General features: G+C 28.3%; 3 protein-coding genes across 6 annotated transcripts in view; 1 reads left to right on the top strand and 2 right to left on the bottom strand.

Moving 5' to 3' along the window:
- LOC106689794 (alpha-crystallin B chain) overlaps positions 1 to 26,266 on the top strand; it is a 36,838-nt gene extending 10,572 nt beyond the window's left edge. Inside the window, exons 1-4 of one of the 3 annotated variants that reach the window (XM_014434976.2) lie at positions 21,568 to 21,657; positions 21,915 to 21,979; positions 23,060 to 23,452; positions 25,885 to 26,266. In XM_014434976.2, the coding sequence (XP_014290462.1) occupies positions 21,938 to 21,979; positions 23,060 to 23,452; positions 25,885 to 26,004 (555 nt within the window). In that variant the 5' untranslated portion in view covers positions 21,568 to 21,657; positions 21,915 to 21,937 and the 3' untranslated portion in view covers positions 26,005 to 26,266. Of the gene's footprint in view, positions 1 to 21,567; positions 21,658 to 21,914; positions 21,980 to 23,059; positions 23,453 to 25,884 lie in introns of those variants that run through there. The other 2 variants (XM_014434977.2, XM_067047449.1) reach the window with 2 other exon arrangements.
- On the bottom strand, positions 2,963 to 5,551 carry LOC106689790 (PRKR-interacting protein 1 homolog). Its single transcript, XM_014434969.3, has 3 exons — positions 5,299 to 5,551; positions 5,033 to 5,212; positions 2,963 to 3,287 (listed from the first exon to the last, which is right to left on the bottom strand). Exons 1-3 carry the CDS (start codon positions 5,404 to 5,406, stop codon positions 3,036 to 3,038), a joined length of 540 nt encoding a protein of 179 aa, XP_014290455.1. The 5' UTR covers positions 5,407 to 5,551; the 3' UTR covers positions 2,963 to 3,035.
- LOC106689793 (uncharacterized) lies at positions 8,630 to 26,430 on the bottom strand. 2 transcript variants are annotated; one of them, XM_067047448.1, is made up of 4 exons: positions 26,324 to 26,430; positions 13,050 to 13,108; positions 12,155 to 12,478; positions 8,630 to 9,723 (listed from the first exon to the last, which is right to left on the bottom strand). In XM_067047448.1, exons 2-4 carry the CDS (start codon positions 13,077 to 13,079, stop codon positions 9,241 to 9,243), a joined length of 837 nt encoding a protein of 278 aa, XP_066903549.1. In that variant the 5' UTR covers positions 13,080 to 13,108; positions 26,324 to 26,430; the 3' UTR covers positions 8,630 to 9,240. The 2 variants fall into 2 exon arrangements, with proteins under 2 accessions (XP_066903549.1, XP_014290460.1); XM_014434974.2 differs by lacking the exon at positions 26,324 to 26,430 and adding an exon at positions 13,332 to 13,423.
- Positions 26,431 to 26,586: the final 156 nt, after the last annotated feature.

The raw sequence follows: 26,586 nt of genomic DNA, 5'->3' as shown, positions 1-26,586 counted from the left end.
TATATGTGTATAATGTTTAAAGTCGTAGAAATTTATGGAGAATAGCCAAAAGCGTTTAATTAAAAGGTTTGTTCTAACAAGTGTTGGACTGTTTAACTGGTGGGTGCATTTGCTGTGCCTTTTTCCATTTCACCAGTCTAATAAATGTTTTCATATTACCATAGTGATTAAATAATTAGTTTTTTAAGTATTTTGTCTTTTGATGCTGATCCTTTTTTTCAAATTAGTTCCACATTGATTTAATTACGGTATTGTGTAAATCAAATCTGATTTATAAAATTAATATTTAGTTTTGGGTTGGGAAAGGTGTTCCTTTATGTTTTTTGGGGGGATTCAGTATACCTACTTGAGGAGCCCCATACTGAACAACAGCTTTAGCTTGTTTTGAATGATGAAACTTTTGTGTTAAAAAAGATTCTGTTTAGATCAGATTACTTTCGGCACACTATTAATTCAAATTTGAGGCTATTTCTTCCACAGATATTAATTTACTATTAATTGTCATGCTAAAATTCGATGAGGAACAATATATGTTTCTCATGGATTTTAAACAATGTTTTTGTTACATTTTTTATAAATTGATCATAATTATACATTATTATATCATTTTATGTTATTTATAAGTATAGCTTTTGTATTTCACTGCATTTTTCTAATCATTTTGATGACTGATATTTTCCACATACCGGGTTCTGGAAAATATCTATAGATATTAAGTTTCTGTTTATTCACTATAATTTAAAGGAAATGATATTATGCATCTATTTCAAACTTTTTCTTGAAACAACTGTTTTTTTATTTACCTTAAAGCTTTTGATATTGCCCAGAGTTTTATATTTAAATTACATCTTAACTATAATTCAAAGCCTACTTACAAAATAAGGACTAAGTAAGTTTTCATTTCCCAGAAAACTGAAATAAATGCCATACCAAAATGTTCTAAACATCTTTAAAAAAAATATTTATTATGCCCCATTATGTTTGTTGAAAAGTTTAAGCCATAATATTATCGTTTGAATAAGTTTTCCATAAATTTTAGAATTTGCACATTACTCTAATATCATCATCTGAATTTTTTAGTCGGAAAAAGCATCACTATCAGCTGGTTGGCTGCAGTGCTGGTCAGGAAGTAGGATTGTAAAGAAAAAATCAGCAATAAATTAACGAATATACTTTAAAACACTTGGTACCTTAAGAAGCAGCAAGATAATAAGAATACTAAAATCACAGCTTCATTTCTGACTTATATTAACTATTCCATAAAGATTCTTGGTAATAATTAATAGTGTCAACTACTTTAAAATATATTGGAAACTTATTTCAAAATATGATCCAAGAAATTGAAATACTTGAAACCCATATTTTTTTGATGCGACACTAAATATATAGATCAAACTATATGGGTATCTTAGAATAAATGTATAGAGTAGTATTTTTTGTGACCATTCATAAAAATCGTCATATTAGAAAAAAATATGAATTTCAAAATAATAATATTACTATAGCAATGTATACTAATGAAAAGAAAAAGGCTTCCTAGGTTTGACCAGTCTTTGTCCCTTATACATTATTAGACTTATAAAATTACAATACTTGAGAAAATATAAATGTATATAAGGTAAGTTCGCTTCTAGGAATGAAAGCACAAATGTGAATTTTACGCAAATTTAGTTTTGATAAATGATAAATAAGATGAATTTAGTTAAAATTAATATAGATGGTAGTATTAACCCTGATTTTCCTCAGTTTCGAATCATTCTGGGAAAGTTTACTTTAATTTCAACTAACTCAAGAAACTCAATATCAACTTATATTTCACAATAATATCATGAAATTAAAACTAACTAACTTACAATCGCAGCATAATTACTGACTTATATCAATTGAACGTCTAAAGATTTTCTGTCAAAGGAAACTGACACATTCGTTTTTTATTCATAAATTTTGACAAAATGATGGGCCATTTGCACCTGTTTAATCTTCAACAATTAGTGATTTATAGAAACCACAATAAACACATGGAAAATATTTATCATTAACAAGACTCACTTATTTATAATCTTTAAATTTCTTTCTTGAGACTGGTAATTGTTTACTAAATAATTCAAAAACACTATCCAAAATTATAGTCTCAAAACATTTATTTCATTCACACGTCCAACGTTTCAGCCAATTCGGCCATCTTCAGGGACAATCTCAAATTACTATGAGACATATTATCCAATCATTTAAAAAAAAACTCCATACAGGCCATTCTGCCCAGGTCAAAACATTAATATCTAATATGTCAAAATTACATTAAAAATCACAATCAAATTATTTCCCTTTTATCACTATTTATACACTTTTATTATAATAAAAGTGTATAAATAGTGATAAAAGGGAAATAATTTGATTGTGATTTTTAATGTAATTTTGACATATAAGATATTAATGTTTTGACCTGGGCAGAATGGCCTGTATGGAGTTTTTTTTTAAATGATTGGATAATATGTCTCATAGTAATTTGAGATTGTCCCTGAAGATGGCCGAATTGGCTGAAACGTTGGACGTGTGAATGAAATAAATGTTTTGAGACTATAATTTTGGATAGTGTTTTTGAATTATTTAGTAAGACTCACTTAATTAATTTGTCTTTTTGTTGTGTCAAATTACTGGTGGTTGTTTCTAAATCTGCACTTAGCTTTAGTTACACCTCATTCAACGACGTCATCCCATCGCAGATGAGGCTAGAAGTGTTAATTTTCATTCACTAGCATCTTCTATTGGTATCAGGATAGTCTCTTTACTATCTGTGTATAGATCTCACATTGCTGTTCTTTATAATGTTAATAATTCACCAATGGTAGATTCTGGGTTGTAATACATCCAACTCAGTTACCGATATAGTATTTCTAGAATGTTAAAATTAAAAAAAAAAAAACACGATTGCATAAAGGTTTTTAAAAAATACTGATAACAATTACTATTTAAAGAAATGACTTTATTTACATAAATTACATTAATAGTTTCACTGACTCATTGATTTTGTCAGTTTACTTTTCACAACTCTTTATATTTTGTACATCTCTTTGACTTTCATCTTCTGATGTACTATTGACACTTGAATCACTGTCATCTTTGTCTGAATCTTGTTTGGTTCCATTTGAGTTTCCTAAACCTGATTGTTTCTTTTTTTTAAGCTTTTCTTTCATCTTAAGCCTTTTAGCACGTTTCTTTGCAGTTTTTTGTTCTGAAAGTTTTTGATTAGTCTCAAGTTTCCTTTGATATTCATCATCTAGAAGTGCCTGTAAAAGCAGTTTAACTGTTATCAAAAGTAGTAAATATAATAAATAATTATATCTTATACATTCATAATTTCTGTGATCAAAACAATTTATTTCAGTTACATTACAATATAATTATTATAATCATAAACAGATATTTTCCGAACGCTCAATAAGATATTACAAAAATCATTGATAATTTCCAAAGGCAACTGACAAAAGGCAATCTTCCTCTACTGTACCTTAATGGTTTTTGACAATGATGTCACTAACAACCTTTAGTTGCTAAATTCAACTTTCCTTTGGGTCCTTCTATTTATTTAAATATTAAATTTTTACAACAAACCTTTTTTATTTATGATTTTTACACATTGTTTTTTATTAATTTATTTTTTTAAAAGAGGACTCAGATCTCGCCATTAAAGGATTTAATACATAAATCAATAAGTTAAACACAATTAACTCATTTTTTACTGCTGTCTTTATTTGAGGACACTGTGTTTTAAAATTTGTGGTCTCTACATATACATAAATCTACATATTTATTACTTGAAATTCTCATTTCTTTTGAGTATTAATCGAGACTCATTAAAGGTAAAAAAAAGAAAGTAAAAATTATTACCTTTAAATCATTAAAAAAAAACAAATAAATAAGGGAAAATTAATGCAAAATTTTTGATCATTTACAAAATTCTGAAAAAAAAACAACAAAAAACAATATATATATGAAAATGCCAACTAGTGACGTTTTTTCATTCTTTTTTATATTGTACCTTGTAGAAACATATGAGAATAAATCTGCAGAAAAATACTAAAAATTTTGTAAGCTATATATTGCTTATTTGCTGCCCTCACATGAAAGCAATGGTGTAGAAAGGGATCAAAAATGAAATGTCAGAATTCCTTAAAAATTAATTTATACAGAATTTCGTGGAAAATTATAATCATTGATTTTTTAAACAAATAAATATTCAAATACAGCTTCTAAAGTTTTATAAATATAGATTATTTTTCTAAACAATAACCAGAGGAATATTCTTTTAAGATATAGTAGATCATCCATGCAGGATATTGATTCTTCCAAATAATGTATAATTTCTTACAGATAAAGATTGTAATACTGAAGAGAAATATATGTTTACAAAAATTACAATTCATATATGTAGGCGTTAACAACCACAATTGGTTGGCTTCAAAATATGCAATAACAGTTTGAGGCAAAAATAGTATTGATACCTATTTACTAGTATGCAGGATATATCGGTAGTTGAAACCACATACTATATAATCGGCTAAGTGATAACAAAATTGAGATACTTGATTATATTAGTGAAGTGGATATGTTTTGTCTGAAGTTTTCCAGTATTAGGGATTCACTAAGACCATTTCTTGAAAAATACCCCCCTTCCCTTCAAAACCTTCTGACCCAATGGGATTCGATGGCATTAGCCATTTATTATGGAAAAGAGAGAAACAAAGGAGATGCTAACAAGCAAAATGTATATCCAAATCCAGCATGTTTTGTTCGAAGTGTACTTTTATATTTGCTCAGAATGCTTTTGATTTATTAGACTTCAATATTCATTTGTTTTTAATATCAATGGTTATCATTTCTATAGTTTGAGTTTGAATCCCCTTTTTACGACTGTTCTCGTTTGAAGGACCTTTCGAGAGGGAGGAAATCGTGGTTTTTGTTGGTAATAAATTTTGATATGTATAAATGATTCAGATAAATACACTTGAAATATTTTCAGATAACAGCATACCTTTTCTCCTTTCTCGTGTATTATTTTCTGTCTTGCATATTCTTTTCTCCGTAAATGTCTATAGACATGGAACTCTCCACTTCCTGCACCAGCACTGGATCCCATGACGTTTCGAACGAAATCAGGTACATGAGGTAGCTTTTTATCTCTCTGTCTTTCTGGTATTACTACTGGTTTATCCTTTAAACATCAAATTAATATTTTAAATAATTAAACTTTAAATTATGTAAGGGAGAGTATTGCAGTGAAAAATTGAATAAACTTACTGGATTTTTCATTAATTTCTCCAATTTCATTCTCTGCAAACTAACTGCAGTTCTTGGCACTAAAGGTTTATCTTCTTGTAAATCACTTTTTTCCTCATGGTTGCTCATTTTGCCAACTACTGATTTCCACTTTCAAATAAGGAAGAAATCCAGAAGATGTCAAAACTGTACTTCTTGAAATACCTTTCAAAACTGATCAAAACAAACATTTAAATTTGAGAATTTCGCTCAGCACTGACTTGTGTGTAAACAACATAACACTACAGTTACCTTCCCTAATGGCTACAAAGAGGTCTAAACACAGATAGTCGAAGTTCAAATATAGCGACAAGGGAGTATTCTATCAACAATTTTTTGTTTCTATTATGATTTTACCATCTCTATTTATAATATCAAATAAAAATATAAATAAAATCATTTCCTTCAATCTAATTTCTTTTTTTTCTACTCCTAAAACCATCAATTATTATTAAAACTGTAACGAAATTAGTTTCACTTCAAACTTCATAGTCACATTACCATATATCAATCATTTCCTTTACGATCACCGAATCACTGTTAATTTTTTAGCCTATGTTAGATGGAATACTGAGTGTAATAATTGTAATAGCAGTGAAAATATCAATACCATGGTCTGCTATTGCTATTCCCTTGTAAGAAAAACGATCCTTAATTTCACACACACAAAAAAAAAAAAAATAAATAAAACATAATTATTTCAAAATGATTGCACAAGGCTAATGAGAATCATAAACATACAATGAAAGCTGTGCATATACTGAGAATCGCCCTTATACCTTGAAAGGGTAAGTTGGTAGAATGCAAAAGCTTAGGTAGTGTCTCATGATATCTTGGTAGCAGAACTTCATTCTTCCAGCCCTGACGAAGCACAGCAAAGTGGGGCGAAATGTTGGTGAACAATAAATAGTTTTCTTATACTATTTTGATACCTTTATTGACCACCACTCGGACTATCTTCCTCTGATCTATTTCATATGGTCAACTATGTTCTTCCATTATTATTTTTGGATTCACCTGAAAATTCTAATTTATTTTATTTTATTTTTTCAATGGGCTAAAAACAAATTCAAATGTAAATTTCAGAAATACTGAATAATAATAATAAGTTTTCATTGCATATAATCCAATAGATCCTTCACACCACTCAAAAATTGATTATTTCAGGATCACAAAGAATATTCTATATTATTTATACACTTTGATTCTGGCCTTAAATTTTCAAATCATATTCTTTTTATTTATCTGATTCACTGTATTTTAATTAATATTTGATCAGTAATTAATTACTATTAAGTGAATTATATTAATTAATTCTTATGCAAAGCTGGGTTCTGAATCATGCACATATCATATTATTTATGATTACGACATAGTAAATAGTAGGTAAATTTCTCAATTTTACTGAGACATCTATAATTACTGATATTATCTATTAGTATTAATATCCATATAGAAACATTGAAAGATGAACATATTTAAAAAATATAAAGCTATATTTGTTTAGTTTTAAAAATGTTTAACTACTTCAATCTGTATAAAATTTAGTTTTCTCAACATTTTTAATGGAGTGTTTTCAGCCAGAACTCATTATTTAGAAATTATAGGTCAAAATATCTGAAAATTCAAGGTTTTCCTGCTGGCTTGAGGTTAGCATAGGGTTTTTGAATTTAAATTTCAGATTCCATACCACAGAATATCTGCATACAATAAACAAAAGATAAACTTTGGGCTTGCCTGAAGAAAAATATAATTCCATGTAATATAATATAGTTCCATTATTTTGTTATTTGTTTTGTCAGATGTACCACTATTCAAGAAAAGCAGTGTATGTGCACCCTTGGGGAGCGGTTCTCAAAATGGGTGCCATGGCACCCTGGTGTGTCCGAAGCGAATTCCAGGAGTGGAAGGAATCTACTTTCTCAAAATATTACAAAAAAATAAATCAATTAAAATAAAAAAATTAATTATACATTACATTCCAGTATTTAGTGGATACATTTTTATATTTTTTTTTATTCTGAGAAGTGTGCTGAAGATTTTTTGTGTGGCAGAAAACGTTTGGGAACCACTGCTCTACGAGACCAACAGTTGAGAATCATTCACTTAAAATTGTAAAAATATAAAACATTGCTGGATATGCTACAACAATTATTTTTCAGTTATAAGTAGGTCGATAGGGAGTGTTAGTTTGTTTACAAAGTGAAGAACTATTCAATGTTAGTTAAGTGTATATATTTTTTCCTAATATTCTCTTCTTTCTTTTACGTAAATTATATTTTGGAGTTATTATTTTTATTTTTCACTGGAATTTTATATTTCTTACAGTAAAAATTATAACTTTTAAATTTAATGCCATACATTTTAATTTCCATTTAAACTTACTTCATAAAAATTAAATTTTGAACATTTGTATTTATTTTTGCTTCTGATTTTGGGTTCATTTAAGTATTAAAATACATGAAGTACTGTTTGCAATAAAATTGAAGTGTAGAATAGACTGATTGATGAATTTGGAACACTTTGGCAGTTAAAATCCTTTACGTCAGAAGAGATCTCGAAAAGAACTTCAAATATTGTTAGTGCTTGCCAAGAAGATTTGGGAGAAAGTGTAGGCGAAAAACTTGTGTTGTATGGCAAACTTGTTAAAGCTAATATGGATGCTACTTGATCTTACAAATTTGCATGTCATTAGTGATTACTAACTTCAGCACAGAATATACTTTTTGACTTTAAAGCATGTTAAGTCATAAAACTCTAGTATCCTTTATGAATATGCAATGTAATTAGCTTGAAAAAATTGATTTGTCAAGTGCTATCCCCTAATTTGCTTACATTAAATTAAGAAAAGTTTATTTGTTTGTAAAAGTTGTGTTTTATTTTTTAATTATACAAAATCAAGGCACTCCAGGTAACATTCCCTACAGGGCCCTACCTGGCATAATGACTTTATATTATAGTTTCTATATATAATATTTTATTTCTTTATAAACAGATCGGCCCTTACTGGCCTTAGATGGTTGTTTTAAAATTTTGTAAATAATTTTTTATCAAATAAAATAAATTATTTTACAATTACTTCTACCTAAATTTGCAGTTTTACTAGACTAATAGTTCAGGGAGAAACAAAGGTAGAACAAAGTAAATAAAAATTAATTAAGAAATTCTCCATTTATTATAGCTCAATTGTGAAACAGTTTACATAATATTGAGTTTTTAATACATTTTAAGCGAACATTAAAATGGGACTAGGAATAATGCTATCTTAACATAAATCTATCAAGAATATAAAACATGAACTCATTCAAAATCTAAAAAATAAATGACATGGATTATAAAATTTTATTTTATTTTAAATTAATTTTACTTTAACGTAATTTAATTAATTTGACTCTTATGAGTTTTGTTTATTATTATTTAATTAATATTAATTAATTGCATATTTAATTAATTTGTACTTTTATTTATACTGTAGATAATTTATACTTTTTGAGCATAAGTAACTGGGTTTATCCCACATTAATAAATACATTTTGGAATATAATTAAGAATTATTCCTATACATAGCCAGTCTCAGTCTTCATCTTCTTACTGACCTTTTTAATGTATACTCTAGTTATAATATGTCAATGTTAATACATAATTTCAGCATTTGATTGAAGTAAATTAATAATGTAAATTATGTATTGTGACAATGATTCAAAACGATTGAGTGTACCATTGTACAAGAGACAAAAAATGAGTTATACATCATAATAAATATCACACTAAATTTCTTTATAAAAAATATATATGGCTTAAAGAAAGACAATCATAACAGTCATGTAAATTTAAGCTAATGATTGTTCCCTAGTTTGTTTCCCATTTAAATTTTTTCTTCTACATTTTTTGTATTCTATATATTAGGTCTGATGACTTTTGTTCTTACATTATTATTTGTTCAAAGGACTGCATTTCATCTAAATCAGCAATTATCAAGTATTCTTCAGCATCTATCCACAGTTCCTCCACAAAATTACTTGGAAATTCAAACATTGATTCATTTATGAGATATGTAGGTATCTCATTGTATATAGGCATCTCATTATATATAGGTAGCCCATTGTATATAGGCATCTCAAAATACATAGGTAGCTCATTGTATATAGGAAGCTCAATGTATGTAGGTATCTCATTGTGTATAGGCATCTCATGGTAAATAGGTAGCTCACCATATATAGGTGGCTCATCATATATAGGTAGCTCATCGTATATTGGTAGCTCACCATATATAGGTAGCTCTTCATACATAGGTAGTTCATCGTCTATAAGTAGCTCATCATCTATAGGTTGCTCATTATATATAGGTGTCACATTATATACAGGTATCTCATGGTTTACAGGTATCTCATAAATTCCAGGCAACTTCTGAAATTATATCAATAATACAAAAAATCCTGCATTTCAATAGTTTGAAGCAAGAATGTGACAAGCCAAAATTTTGAAGACAAATTAGATTTTGTACAAAATACTCGTTTGTTTCTTCATATAATTTTTGTATTGGTTTATCTTAAATCATAATTTCAAGATATTGACCAATAATATAATGGAATATGAACAATATTATGGCTTACAAAATTCTTGCTCCAAGCCCTTGATTTATCCACCTTAATAAATAATGAATATCAAAATTTTGAAAAATAATAAAGAACATAGTAAGCTAACCTTAAAAACTATTGTTTTTGATAAAACCCTCACATCAACATCTTCCCTTTACAAATATGTCCTTAGTATCTCAAGTAGTACTTGGATATAGTACTACCTACAGTAATATACTAAACAATATTTACCTTCATCAATCAAGGTCTGTTTTTTGTTGTTTTTTTTCTTTCTCCAGAACTAATGCAATCTAACTTTAAATATTTTTTGATAACCAAAGGTTATGGAATGGAATTAACTTTCAAAAATTGATAAATCGATTGCATTTAGCTGATAATGTATTCTATTTAGATATGGAGACAATATCATTCTGTTTATGAAGAAATGGGTTATTTTTAATTCTTAAAGTATATTTACATTGAGTAAGAATGCATCAACTAGGGATTGAATTTAATATTTCCCATGGTGTTAACACAAACTTGTTTAACTGGCCTTCAAGTACAATTTAAAAAATCTTACTTATGGGTGTTAATAAGAGCTTGTCCAAAGTATGCTTTCTGAAAATGAATGAACTTGATGACAGTACATCAAAAATTCAAAATTGAGATATATCTATTTATTGAAATCTAGGGATATAATTTGAAATAGTTCGGAGCTTTGTCTACCCCAAACTTAGGTGCTAACAATAACTCCTCTAAAGAAATAAAAAAGAAAATCTAAACTGCTAATTAATTGAACTTTTTAAAACAAAAACAACAATATCTACAAAATCCAGAGCCATTATAGTATAGGCCTATTGACATGCTAGGTGCTAAAAAATAGCAGATGAACAGAAGATTGCTATATTGGAAAGAATAGTACTAAGAAGGATGTATGAATAACACCTGAAGAATAAGATACAGCCAAGAACTTTGTGAAAAGTTTAGGGATATATCAGCAACTAAATTTATTGTGTTGATCAAGAAGTTTATTGACTATAAAGAGGTAGAAGAAAGTTATGAACTCCACACTATTGTGGGAAAGAATATATGAAAGACCACCAGAGTTTGTGCAGCTAAGATGGTCAAAGGGACAATTGTCAGGAACATATTAGTATGGGAATGTTTCTTTTGGAGGATAAACTTTTTTGGTATGTACAGGGTGTTTCAGGGTATGAACAGAGAAAATATGAATTGAGCATCTGCTACTTTGGAAGAAAGATGCCGATCCTATCTTAATGCTCAAGCTTTGCTTTTCAGAACATTTAATGATAATGTTTACTTTAATATAAATAATTTAATTAATATCCATTTTAGTCTCAAAACATTTTATTTTTCTTATAAGTCCGACGTTTCGGCCAATCCGGCCATCATCAGGGACAATCTACTTAATAGAATTTTGGAATTATATTATAATAAACAACAACTGTTGTGATAAAGTTTTTAAGGAATAGTGACTGTGATAAATGATTTTAATTTTGGTTTTAAGTGAATATTTGACTAATTAGAAATAATTGTTTTGACCTGGGCAGAATAGCCTGCATGGAGTTAAAGTTTTTAAATTGTATAATTCCAAAATTGTATTAAGTAGATTGTCTCTGAGGATGGCTGGATTGGCCGAAATGTCGGTCTTATAAGAAAAATAAAATGTTTTGAGACTAAAATGGATAGAAATTAAATTATTTATTTTAAAAAAATTTACCAGTCACAAGAAAGTGTTTAAGATTATAAATTAAATAATGTTTACATTTCATTAATAAAATAATTGGAACACATATCGATTTATTTATTATAACCTCAATAATTCAAAACAACAAAAATATTTAGACATCAATATCTCACAAACAAAGAATCAACAGACATACCTTCATAGAGCTTTTTATTATTATTTTCAAATCCTTAATTCATGTTTTCAGTTAGGACACTTAACCCTGAAAAACCCTTGTATATAATTAAAATTGTGACCAATAGAACATAATGAAATCCAGAACAAGTATTGTAATACATGTAACTGCAAAATGCTGGGATATCTGTAACATTCATTTAGTAGTTGTCTGATCGACCAAGACTATAGACAATGTTATACAAAGTAGTGGATCTAAGCCTTGAGAGCTCTGGATGAAACAATATTGTGGGGCTCTAGGTGATACGATATTTGGGAAAGTTAGATGATAAAATATTGCAAGATTCCTGTAGGAGTAGCATAATTTCGACTCACTCACCTTTGTAGTAATAGTTACTATTCCATTAGGGATGAAGACTGTATCGATTTCATTTCCAGCTTTATCACTTGGAATGGGCACTCTTCTTGTGAATTTTCTCGGTACAATGCTAGATTCACCTCTCCTTTTACCATAGTATCCTTTTATAACAATGAAACCATCTTCAATGCTTACTTTCAAATCTACAGGCTTGTACACCTTTATATTTAATTGGCATATTGTATTGTTCTGCATAATGCTTATCATGGGTGGTTCCCAATACTGAGAGGCAGGATGCATTCCATAAAGCAATATTTGGTGAAAGTCATTGTCACCCATAAGGAACTGTGGAGTGAAAACCAAATAAACTATTACTATTTAAGCAACTATTAATTAGTTTGAAACTAAAGTCATTTAAAAACACTAGTTATGTTAGAATTGATTTGATTCTTTTAAAACTGAGACCTAAGTCATCAGACAAAAATATATTAATAAATAAAAAAAAAAAAGATGAAAGGAATATGGTTCGGGTGCGGTCAAAAAAACTCAAATAGTAGAATTATACTATTTATACTATTTGAGTTTTTTTGACCGCACCCGAACCATATTCCTTTCATCTTTACACGCGGTCAATCAATAATCTTCCAATAAAAAAAAAAAAGTTTAATTACTACTAACAGTAATTATTTATTCTATTTAAAACTATCATTGTGATAGTTCATCATAATGAATGAATCCTTTATTTCTTAGAGATATTTATGTAATATTATATTATATTATATTATATTATATTATATATATATTATATTACATTTTATATATTATATTTTATGATATAATGATGGATATATGAATATACTTCATTTCTTAGAGAGGTTTTATTTACTGTTTACTTTTCGTAAAATGATATACTCACATTTCTTAATTGTGCTGAAGTTGGATTCATGGGCCACTTATTTGTAGTAGTTTTTTAAACTGTAAAAATAAATAAGCAGTAAATGATAAGGGAAGAAGTAGATATTAGACAAAAGATGATCGAGTGCCAAATACCGATGAATGGCAAAAACCGTTCCTAACAAATTATATTATCCTTAAAATTAAATTATTGCAAATTAATTATATTATATTTTCCTTTCAATACTCAAATCTTTTTTAATAACTCAGATGTCTTAATATTCTTATAAAGGAAAATCCATACCTTAACAAATTTTCGCTGATAAACTAATCAACTTGTGCCTTCAGACAGATGAAGAGAACGCCGAAGGGTGTGGTTTCTTACAGGACGTTCTCGAAGCTCTTGATGAATATTGCGTCATCCAAGAGCACACAGAGAGCGGTTACATTTATTCATTAATTTTTAAGAAAATTATTCAAGAATACTCGAGTAAGGACTAAAGAAATTGGTATTCAAACCGTGGTATTATTCATTGATATTAAGTTTGTTCATTATAAAAAAACATACGATAATTATTCAATCTGTCTGTGTGAATTTTCCAAAGAAATAAAATATTCCTCTAGAAAAGAACAATTTCTCCAAGATTTGTTCATTGCGGAATACAATTGTTTGACATCTTTGATGGGTGTGTGTGAGATGGATCTATTTTTGTTTTGTTTTTTACGAGGGACTGAGTGTGAATACTTTTAATAACCCTAATTGTTAATAATAATTTCGAACACTCGTTGTTCAAAAATGTTCGTGTCTCAGTCAGGGGGCTAGCTACTCCTAAATTAGGTAGTACTCCCTCAAATATCAACATCTTTTTTTGTACTATCTAAAGGATTGGTTGGAAGGGTTGTTTCGTCTTTACTCTAAAAGCTTGTACCACTTCACCCTATATCGTATCCTATGGGTTTCGTCTTTACCGGAATTAGTAGGCGCAGCAGCAAGAATTTATTGACAATTGTATGATATCATAAATGGTTGTATGGTTTTTATTTTTTTTTTTAAGTATTCGAGAATAATTACTCTTAATAAACCTAATTGTTGATAATTAGTTAGTAGTAAATTGCCAACTCCAGTTTCAAGCTAGCGTTGTTCAATATTGTTCGTTTGTAAGTCAGTTGCTTCTTAATTTGAACTATCCAAAGGATTGGACAGAATTTTTTTGTAGGGTGGAAAGATTTTTTCTATTCTTACTCTTAAAAACTTGCATCACTTTGCCACTTATCGGATTCTATGAGTTTCGCCTATACACCGGAAGTGCGATTTGGTTAAACTGTTGTGGGGACTTGTGGTAACAAAGCAACAATTGATTAGGGGAGATGATCTAAAATTTCCCTACTATTATTACCACATCTTTCTAACTTTCCAGAGGTCTGGGGGCGTATTTCCTAAAATTCGTTCTTATTATAAACATTTTATAAACCTAACTTCTGTAAATAGTGCTTTTAAGGAATTTTGAGCATAATAACCTCTTTGAATGATGATTTATCATGTAAACCATGTAAACAGCAGAGTTGACGTGCCTCATTTTCAAAAACACTAAATAAAAGGATTGTTCTAAAACTATTATTTCTTACTTCGATGAATATTAATACTCCTTCCAATCATTTTCTAAGTGTTATAAATTTTTTAAAATGTTTGTAAAAAAATTAGTTTCCTAGTTTAACTGCGCCTCTGCATTTTTCAAACAATTCTGATTTGAAATTCTCCCTCTTCCAACCTGCGTTTTCAGCAAAAATAATCTCAAATTATTAAATTAACTTTTTGTTTATAAAAAATATGTATTTTCTAATAAATAAAATACTTAATGGGAGTTTAACAATTGAATTCTTTAACTTAATTAGCTTTTACTCTTTTTTTTCATTATCAGTTTCATGTTGTAGTTGTAGTTGTATACATATATATGTAATTTTTTTTTTCATTTATATAATTGAACACTGGGTGTGTACATGAGTGGGGTGTTGGCGTTGATGACCGGTGGGTTTTACGCCTTAATTTCTGAATAAACAAACAAACAATTGAATTCTCCTTTAAAAAATAATGAAACTAAAATAATGGTACCCAACCTGTATAAGTCTCGTGACCAACACCACTCTCGACTTGAGGAAAAGAGAAGTCCCTCTATGTTTGAAAATTATTAAGTTTATAAATAAATTTTGAGACAATTTTGTAGTCGATTTACCTGCTAAAATATTCAAACAGCACTCAAATATCGGAATAGGTAAACAATAAAACAATTCTCCACATAGACAAGGACCTAAGTCAAAAAAAGCCCTGTCTGCAGAATGCTTTTGATCATTTACGCCCAAATTACTCTCACCGTAGTCTGAAATGTAAACGTTGAAATGGCCACTTTAGATCGGTCGTAATAAAATGTTTTTTGGCCAACAAACTCGTTATACTTCACTATATTTGTCTTATTTTCTCCCGCTATTTGGGTTTGTATAAATAATTCAATTTTAGCCTAGACTTTACTCCAGGCGCGAATGTTTTTGAAAACTATGTATTAAACTTTTTTGATATACGCCACTGGACGTCCTCATTTTATCATAGAAAAATATAATAAACCTTTCGCTCATTAAGGAAAAAATGTCTGACTTTGAGGTTAATATAATTAAAATTAATGGATACCTCACTGATCTGAATTAAAGTAGGCAATTAGGTTTACAACAACTTTCATCATCTATAGTTACTTAAACAAATGGACTACGTATACGTGTTAGAATTAATAAAATATGTTTTCAATCTGGAATTATTTCATTATCTGCCATAAGAAGAAAAATAGGGATGAATGTCTGGTAAAAAATATAAGAATAAATTATTCCTAGGTTGTTTTTTTTTTCCAATCAAATAAAAGATAATTAACTCAAAGTCTGAGGGGAAGAAAATTTTGATTCGAGCACTTTTTAATAAGTAGAAACTAAAAAGTTAAAAACTAATTTAAATTTTAATAATTTTATTTTGATCTTTTTAAAAATAAGTTAGTAAGTTCTTACTAATTATCTTTGAACTATTTTTTATACGACTCAATATAGATGTTAATTTTTTATTATATTATGAAACAATTTTATGAGAAAAAGTAGGTTTGATTTTATTTTTCTTAAAAAAAAATAAAATTATTTTTTAAAAGTTGAAGGCTTACTGTCTTGATGTGGTGGTTAAAACCCATCAGAAAAAAATAGTTTTAGTGTGGGGCAGGGTTGTGCAAAATGTAATTGCAACTTAAGAGAGAATTTCAAGAGGTTAGATAAAATTATTCAAGTCAATCGTTGAACAATAATAATTATTCTATTCATCAAAAAATACTACTACTTAATATGGGCCGAATTTACTATCAGCACCTATGCTCTATTTAAAAATTCTACCGATCACCAACACGCATTTAAGAGAAGATATAAAATTTCTTTCTTTAAAAACCAAAAAAAAATGCAATTACTAATTGCAGTCAAATTTAATTGCGATTACTATTGGTTCAACTAATAATTGTAATTTCGGACCATTAACAGAATAATTTCAAGCACTGGAAATTAATAATCAAGATTGTAATTTCACTTCCTAGTTTCAAATTAAAGTAATTGTAATTTTAATTGAAATTAAATTTTGGCCAACACTAACAAAAAAGTTATGACTTATTAGAAATAGGACAAAGATGGAATACATCAATATTTTCTAATTGAGCGTTATTTGAAATTATAAATAAATATGACGGGAAGATATAAAATTTCTTTATTTAAAAACCGATAGCAGTCTGCTATTCCCATTTAAGAAAAATGATCCTCATATTCAAACTTTGAGTGATACAATTTTTAAGTTTTGGTAACTTTAAATTAAATTTTGGCCAAAACTAACAAAAAAGTTACCAAAACTTAAAAATTGTTTCACTCAAAGTTTGAATATGAGGATCATTTTTCTTAAATGGGAATAGCAGACTGCTATCGGTTTTTAAATAAAGAAATTTTATATCTTCCCGTCATATTTATTTATAATTTCAAATAACGCTCAATTAGAAAATATTGATGTATTCCATCTTTGTCCTATTTCTAATAAGTCACGATCGGTAATATTGATCTGCTGTTGGAATTCGATCTAAGGTCGGCAGCTAACTAACAATGACACGGCGGTAGTAATGAGAAAGATTGATGCGTGGTAATGGGAATTTAAATTTTAAGGGATTGCTAATCCTAGTTTGTTAGGCATATATTCAAAAATAACACCGCACTTTAATATGACAATTTAATACTTATGACCTTTCATTAATAAAAAAAAAAATTATTTCTAAAGAACGATTGCAGCAAGTCAATGAGAATAATAATAAATAAACTCGCCTGATAATGACTCTTTTTCTTTGAAAACTTAAAAATGTGTTGGCAGGCAGAACAAAATTGTTATGTCGATCTTAGGCAGTGTTTCTCTTATACAGCTATCACTTTGATTTCATGAAATTTACTCCTTGAGATTCACAAATAGAAAACATCAACAGACGCGCAGTAACAAGAAATTTTCCGGAAATGAAAATTATTTCGTAACAGACTGTTTTAGTGATAATCAAGGGTTTTGAAACCACAAAAAAAAATTGATTGAAGAAAATGATTTTTTTGTGATATTATAAATAATGATGGGAGGAAAGTACTAAACACAAAAAATTATCGATAAGACAATTTTCATCTCTTATGGTGGAATCTCCAGTATCACTATACGGACATTTGGTTTTTTTATATATTGCGGTATTTAATATGTCTTATGGAAATCGTTCTCTGAATGGGCCCCGCTTTATTATGTTTTATTTATTTATTTTTTATATAAATATACAATTCAAATTATATCTTTTGAATCCTATTTACATTGACAGAGAGATCAACGTCTGTCCTTCAAGGACATTTTCGGCAGTGTTCGGCTATTCCTTCACTTCGTAACAAAACAAACAACAGAAATTTGTACGAGAAGATGGTTGGGGGTGCGGTCAAAATAGAACACAAATAAGTTGATGTAACTTATTTAATCGTGCCAACGTTTCGGCTAGAATTTCTAGCCTTTATCAGGGCTAAGAACAGAACAAGATAACAACTAATGAATAGATAAAATAAAATATAAACAGAATGACATAAAGTGAATAATTTTACAGAATGGAATTAATAAAATAAAGTGATGAGAGAAGTGGAAAATATAGTGTATACATAGGTAATTGAATAAGCAGGTAAAATAACATAATTAAGGAAATAAAATAAAAATGAAGTTCTTTTTCTTTCCATATTTTAATTTTTTAAATTATTAATAACTAATATATTCATATTTCTTTGCATTATATAACTTCATTTTTATTTTATTTCCTTAATTATGTTATTTTACCTATTTATTCAATTATCTATGTATACATTCTATTTTCCACTTCTCTCATCACCTTATTTTATTAATTCCGTTCTGTAAAATTATTCACTTTATGTCATTCTGTTTATATTTTATTTTTTATTTTATATATTCATTGGTTGTTATCTTGTTCTGTTCTTAGCCCCGATGAAGGCTAGAAACAATAGCCGAAACGTTGGCACGATTAAATAAGTTACATCAACTTATTTGTGTTCTATTTTGACCGCACCCCCAACCATTTTATCCTCATATAAGTCATCCTCGGTCAACTATCTCTCATAATTATAAATAGAAATTTGTGTACCCAAACTTTTTAAATACAACTTTTGAAGCCTAACTTTAGTAAATATTCAACCTGTGCATTAGCTTCTTGTTTTTTAAATCAGAAACTACCCAGATAAGCTTATATATAATTGTGAATAAATATTGGGCATTTATTTTTACCATTTTTATTAGTGCCAAAGTTTCGGTCACAATTTCAGGCCTTCATCAAGGCTAATAATTGATATGAGATAGCAACCATAACGAATACAAGGTAATAAATACATAATAAGCTGAGATATAAGAAGATAACAGATAAAGTTGGCATATAAGTTGTATTGAAGAAAATTTATAGTGTAGTATTACAAGAATATTGAAACTGAATGGAAATATTGCGGTACTAAAAATAATAATCTAAGAAGAAAATATTTACTCCGAATCGGTAGAATTTTAAAATATAAAATTGAATCTAAAGGTTGAGGAAATTTTTCAATTTATTAAAACACGGAGAGCACAAATGTTCATCTGTTGCAGTTCTAAAACATTACAAACGTGTGGATGCTGCACTAGCGCCCTTTGATTTGACCAAAAATGCCGACAACCCACAGGTCTCCCACAAATTCAGGCCAACTTGTACTAGTCAATTCAAATGATCTATGATCTTGTGCTTTCGCAAATTTGCCATTGTTTGGCAAACTTGTAGAGGCACCTTTACACTGAATTTTTTCAATAATACTTATGTAGCTATAATATATGTTGTCTTCTTATGTTTCTAATTATTCATTAATAATGGTTGTTATCTTGTTTTTATTCCTAACCCTGATGTAGGCCTAAAACTCTGACCGAAACTTTGGCACCAAAGTTTTTATTTATTTGTGTTCTTCACTGACCTTACCATTTTCTCATCATAACAACTTTAAATAATGCGTGATGGATATTGGTAGAATTTTGAAATAGAGCATAGGTGCTAATAATAAATACAGCCCATATTAAGTAGTAGTATTTTTTGATGAATAGAATAATTATTATTCTTTAACGATTGACTTGAATAATTTTATCTAACCTCTTGAAATTCTCCCTTAAGTTGCAATTAGATTTTGCACAACCCTGCCCCACACTAAAACTATTTTTTCTGATGGGTTTTAAGCCTTCCTACCATGTCAAGACAGTAAGTCTTCAACTTTTAAAAAATAATTTAATTTTTTTTAAGAAAAATGAAATTAAACCTACTTTTTCTCATAAAATTGTTTCATAATCTCTCTTTATTATAAGAAATTATAAATACCTATGACGGGAAGATATAAAATTTCTTTATTTAAAAACCGATAGCAGTCTGCTATTCCCATTTAAGAAAAATGATCCTCATATTCAAACTTTGAGTGATACAATTTTTAAGTTTTGGTAACTTTTTTGTTAGTTTTGGCCAAAATTTAATTTCAATTAAAATTACAATTACTTTAATTTGAAACTAGGAAGTGACATTACAATCTTGATTATTAATTTCCAGTGCTTGAAATTATTCTGTTAATGGTCTGAAATTACTATTATTAGTTAAAGCAATAGTAATTGCAATTAAATTTGACTGTAATAAGTAATTTCAATTAAATTTTGGCCAATACTAACAAAAAAGTTACTAAAACTTAAAAATTGTATCACTCAAAGTTTTAATATGAGGATCATTTTTCTTAAAAGGGAATAGTGGACTATGGTATCGGTTTTTAAAGAAAGAAATTTTAAATAGAGCATAGGTGCTGATAGTAAATTCGGCCAATATTAAGTAGTACAATTTTTTAATGAATAGAATAATTATTATTCTTTAACGATTGACTTGAATAATTTTATCTAACCTCTTGAAATTCTCTCTAAAGTTGCAATTACATTTTGCACAACCCTGCCCCACACTAAAACTATTTTTTCTTAAAGGGTTTTAAGCTTTCCTACCATTTCAAGACAGTAAGTCTTCAACTGTTAAAAAATAATTTAATTTTTTTTTTTTTAAGAAAAATCAAATTAAACCTACTTTTTCTCATAAAATTGTTTCATAATATAATAAAAAATTAACATCTATATTGAGTCGTATAAAAAAGAGTTCAAAAATAATTAGTAAGAACTTACTAACTTATTTTTAAAAAGACCAAAATAAAATTATTAAAATTTAAATTAGTTTTTAACTTTTTAGTTTCTACTTTTAGGAATAATTTATTCTTATATTTTTTACCAGACATTCATCTCTATTTTTCTTCTTCTGGCAGACAATGAAATAATTGCAGATTGAAAACATATTTTATTAGTTCTAACACGTATACGTAGATCATTTGTTTTAGTAACTATAGATTAACTCAGACTTTGAGTTAATTATCTTTTATTTGATCGAAAAAAACAACAACCTAGGAATGATTTATTCTTATATTTTTTACCAGACAATCATTCCTGTTTTTCTTTTTATGGCAGACAATGAAATAATTGCAGGTTGAAAACATATTTTATTAGTTCTTACTTGACTTGAATAATTTTATTTAACTTCTTGAAATTCTCTCTTAAGTTTACTGAAACTTCTTTTATACAAATAAACTCGATATTGTAATATCGTACTAACATATCTATACAATGACTATTCAGAAAATTATGTTTTGAAAGCTGAGTTGTTTTAAATTTTTGCCGCATAAGCTTGAAATAGTGATAACAATATATTTTTTTTAAGTTGTCAGGAATGCCACCTTAAATTTTTCCCAGAATATTGTTCTTAAAAAATTTTTATTAAAAATGTTATGGTTAAAAAAAAAATTAAATGTAGTGAATTAAGAGCTATTTTATTTGATATATTTGCTATTGGATGACGTAATGGTCATCAGATGCTTCAGAAGCCACCCCTTTGCAAGAAACCACACCCATCTTTCTCTCTACCGTGCTGGCTGGAGTTGGTTGTTGTTTTGTTCATCAATAGTTATTCTTTACAGTAAATATTTTCTTTCTCTTTTTAATATTTTCTATATTTTCCTTATATTTAATAAGAGTTTAGTTAATAAGAGTTGTACGGATTCATGATATTAGTTTTCCAGTAATGAAATGAAGTAAATCTTATAATCGTTTTAAATATATAGATTGTAATTTATACTGATACGGATTTTAAACTTTGTATTTTAAAAACTCATTTGTACTTTATAAACTACTGTTTTTTACTTTCTATTAGTATTTTTTGATTGTTTATTACAGTTTGAACACTTTACTCTTTAAACATGTCATCAATGAATCCTTCGCATTTATTTCTTAAGAGAAATGTGAGTATATTCTTTAAAAAAAAAATTCAATTATTTATGAAACATAGTTCCTAAAGGATGAGTATTTATTAACAGATAAGGTGCAATCCCACGGTGACACATGTGCAGTGTTAAATGTATATATACATGTATATATTTATGTATACATTCTTCTATTAATTCATTTTTTTCTTACTTGGTGATATAGTTTAACTATATAGTCTGTATAATTAACTATTTAATACCTTTGTGGATAACATTACTCAATATTGTATAATAGATTATCCCTTTATAACTCTCTAAGCTATACATGAATATTCACAATAACTAAGCACAGAGATAAGATTTAAACGGTAATTATTATTATTTAATTGATAGTAATTTTTATACTATTATTAAATTATTTAAATGTTTAAAAAAACTTGTGAATCTCTATAGATAATTATTATGTAAGGAGAAGATGGTCAGGGGTGTGGCATCCCACATTTTTCATTATGTTTATTTCTTTGACACTTACTGTTTTTTAATTTTTCATAATTTATTTAGTATAATTCTTACATAATATTATATTTCATCTTCTATTGTTTTAAATTAAAGTCTGTCCAGTTTATTATACAGTGTCTCAATCAACTACCATCTACTTCTATTTTTATTAATCAACTACTTTCTATTTAATTTTTTGTTATGTTTAATTCAAAATTTGTTTGTTTATTTTTTTCTTTTTCTGAGTAATGATTTTTATATCTTTTTACTTTAAGCCCTGATGAAGGCCTGAAATTCTGTTTGAAATGTTGGCGCAAATAAATAATTTATTTAAATAGTTTATTTGCTAACCACACCCCTGACCATCTTCTCCTTATATTAATATACATTCAACTAATATCACCTCATTATAATTATTATAGTTTTCTACCGCAATTTAAATTATCAGTTGATATGGTCAATTTATTATATTCAGCATCCGATGCTTCTTAAGGATTTAGTTATTGTTTAATTCTCGTTTTAAAATAATTTTATACTTACAGTTAATGACTTATTATATTTTTATAAAATTAAAGAATTATTTAAGGGATAGTAGTTTCTTTTTTTTTTATTCCACAGCTGCGCCATAATATTGATAACTCTACATTATTATCATTTGATCCCCTTGTGCAGAATAATTTACTTAATATGGCGTGTTATGTACCTCCTGCATTAACCTGGAAACCGAAAAATTCTATGGCCCATTGCAAAACTGATGCTCCTGCGACTTATAGTGCTTCTCCTAGAGTGACAATATTGAGATTAAATGTTAAGGGGTATAAACTGGAAGAGTTGAAGGCAAAGATTGAAAATGGTTTCATTATTATTAAAGGAAGCCATGGTGAAAAGAGAGATGAATATGGGATGATTTCGAAAATGTTCTCTCGAAAAGTAGCTATCCCGAGAGATGTTGTTGAAGATGAGATTAAAATTCATCTATACTCTAATGGAATACTGTCAGTCAGTGCAATGGTAAGCAAATTAAACTTTATTACTTTGTACATTTTCAGTAATTAAGAATGAAGGATTTGATTACTAAATGTTCCAATTCTTGGGTATCTTTTGTTTCTTCCATATTTTAAAAATGAGTCAGTGTATTGCAGCTACTAGATGATCTTCAACATCCTTGAACAACTCATCTGTTAGGGCGTCGATTCCTGAAGCTTCTCATCTTTTTAATCTATTGATTTTTAATAGCACATTTTTTAAATTTAATTTTGAATGAAAATTAGAATTCACTTTCTTTAAGATAACGGTAATATGAAATGATCAAGAATGCATGATTTTTTATTTATCAGATCTGGCATGAAATAATATCTGCGCTTAGCTTACAGAGGAAAAAATTCTAAAATAACAAAAAAATCTTATAAATGATGTAGTCCAAGAGCACACAAAACAATGTCAATGGTTGAAGAAACCCTGGCATGGTATGCTACATTTTTAGATGTATACACCTCACCACTGGAGGGGGTTTTAATTTCTATGAGGATAGCGGTGATAAGTAGGAGGTGGGATGAGACCATTAATAATTTGAATTATTTGCAGTTAAGTGTAGAAGCTGAGTATGATCTCTTTTAAGCTTTCAGGAGCGATAGCTTCCAATTCCTAACATTTGATGCACAGTATCCATTTTTGAGACAGCTCACAAATTAGACATGGATCAAACGTAATTCTAAGGTTACCCCAAAAGTTAACCTTTTTTTTGAGATAGCTCATGAATTAGGCTTGGATCAAACCTACTTTTTAGGTTAGTCCCCATAGTGCCATGCGTTTTTGATCACAATTTGTTTCATTTTTTCCCTTGTCTACCCATAAACACTGCTAATTGTGTATATTAATTAATGAAAATGATATCGAATAGATTCTGCTCTTTTGTATTAACCCAGTAGTATGTAACCCATACTTTAGTACTTCCTGAGAAACAATGGGTTTAGATTAGATTAAATGAGTTAGCATTTACCTAAAAACATAGGATCTTTCTCTATTAGTGCTTGCCAACTACTTATTGTAACTATGAACTGTTAGAAACTTCCTTAAGTAACTTACTAGGGTATCATCACTGTGCAAACTAATTCGTACAGATTTTCTTGATAATTTTACCCCTCTAGAATAGCCACAAATAGGGTAAATAAAGTACTTAGTATCTACTCTAATCTGCCCATTAGCATGTGTGTGATGATTATTTGAGGGAATGGAAATAAGTCCAGAATCTTAATTTATTCAATGAGATCTCATGAATATTTGGAAACAAATCGAGTTCAAAATACTGAAAATGATTGTTTCAAATATGTTTAGTCTGTCTGTTTGTGGATTCAAAGATATGCTTTGTGCTCAAGGCTGAACCAATTTATAAGTTTGTTGGTTGAAATTACTTAATGATATCCCAAGAATAATTTGAAAAAGTTTGATTTCTCAATAGTGGAAAATATTTGTTTATATTTTACTTATTCTCTTAAGACTTTTTGTTGGTTCTTATGAAATGTCCTAGTTAATCTTATAAAATGTCCTATAAGTTTATTTTCAGTTTCTTAATTCTTAATATTGCCATAGCGGTGATGAAGCACTCATCTAACTTCTAGTCTAATAACTTCTATTTCTAATTACTACTTCTAATTTGTAGATTTTAGTTCTTATAACTTCAAATCAAGGATCTCTTCTGTACCAATGCAGCATCTGGCTATTAATGAACTAGTATTTTAGATGAGCCAAGTCTGCTAAAAGATGCAGGTTTTTCTACAGGCCAATTCGGCAAATTTCTTGTCTGTTTTTAATTTTTTAAATTAACCTGTAGTCTAGGTTTGTTTGTTTATGGAGTAAATCTTATGACTATCCTAAGTAGATCCTTTATCCCATGACTTTTTTGGTTACTTGAAAGTTTATAGAGAACGACAGGACATCAATATATCAATATCTTGAGTTATGCTTTTCTGCAGCTCGACCCTTTGAAATATTCAGATGCCCAGATGCCCTCCCTCAAGCCAGTTTGCCTCTAACACTTGAGCAAGGTGGATTTTGTACGTTCTCCGTTTTTTCTTTTCTTCTTAAAAAGTAGGAGAATGTGACCAAAGACTCTAGGTAAATAGTAACTTCTTTGTTGGTTCATTATAGCTAAGAGTTTAAGCCAACTTATTTTTAAATATGATGTAGATTGTGTGGCTCTTTATGGAGCCAAACATTACATTATTCAATACCTCAAATCACCCAACAGTAAAAATAAAATTGTTTTTCAGTTGTTGATATTTTTACAAGAGTGATCATAGTTTAGTACTTAACTGAAAGGATGACAATTTTAAGATGAATCATAAATTATAAGACATAAATAATTTCCAAGTACTGTTGATTGAGTTGAGGCAAATAGATCAAATAAATATCTGTCTTAAACCTAATTATTATTTGGATTTCAGAGAAGAATGGAAACTTTGGATATAGAGATACCTATACAAGAAAGCAATCTGCCTGTTTCAGGCCTTTCTAAGTCATTCAGGCTTCAGACAACTAAAACATCAGAAGTTAATAACATTTAAACATGAGTATTTAATATTCTTGAAGATTTTCATAATTCCTCACAGCTTTATAAAAACAATAGATTTATAAAACAAAGATTGTCACTGCATATACAACATTGGAATAAAACCATTTTAAATATTTAAGATTATTTTGTTGCTGCTTCAATGAATTTAACAAAGAACAGTTACCCATTTTGAATATTCAGTTTTTATTATAAATTCCTATGACTATTAACTTTTGAGTTAACTCTAGCATTTGTTTATTCTATGGATTATGGCATTTGCAATGATTAATAAAAATTATAATTAAATGTATTTGAATTATTACTCAAAATACCTGTCTCATATCTTGTAGTTTATATAACCATATTCAATAAATTTACAGGACTCAATTTCTAGAAACAACAGAACAGAGGGTATGGCTGGTATTCCAAGTTATAGGCCTAAAAAATATTAGTGATTAGAAGATATGAAAAAACACATAGGGAATCGTTATAATCCACATTGGGTGTAAATCTCTCAAAGCTCTGTGATTTACTTATGGTATGATCAACACATGATGAATAGCATTCCATGTGATTCTCCAGCAATTTTCTTCAA

Source organism: Halyomorpha halys, unplaced genomic scaffold, assembly GCF_000696795.3.
Source record: "Halyomorpha halys isolate HHAL.00 unplaced genomic scaffold, Hhal_1.1 Scaffold1469.1, whole genome shotgun sequence".
Lineage (NCBI taxonomy): Eukaryota > Metazoa > Arthropoda > Insecta > Hemiptera > Pentatomidae > Halyomorpha > Halyomorpha halys.
This window is presented reverse-complemented; position numbering and strand designations above follow the sequence as displayed.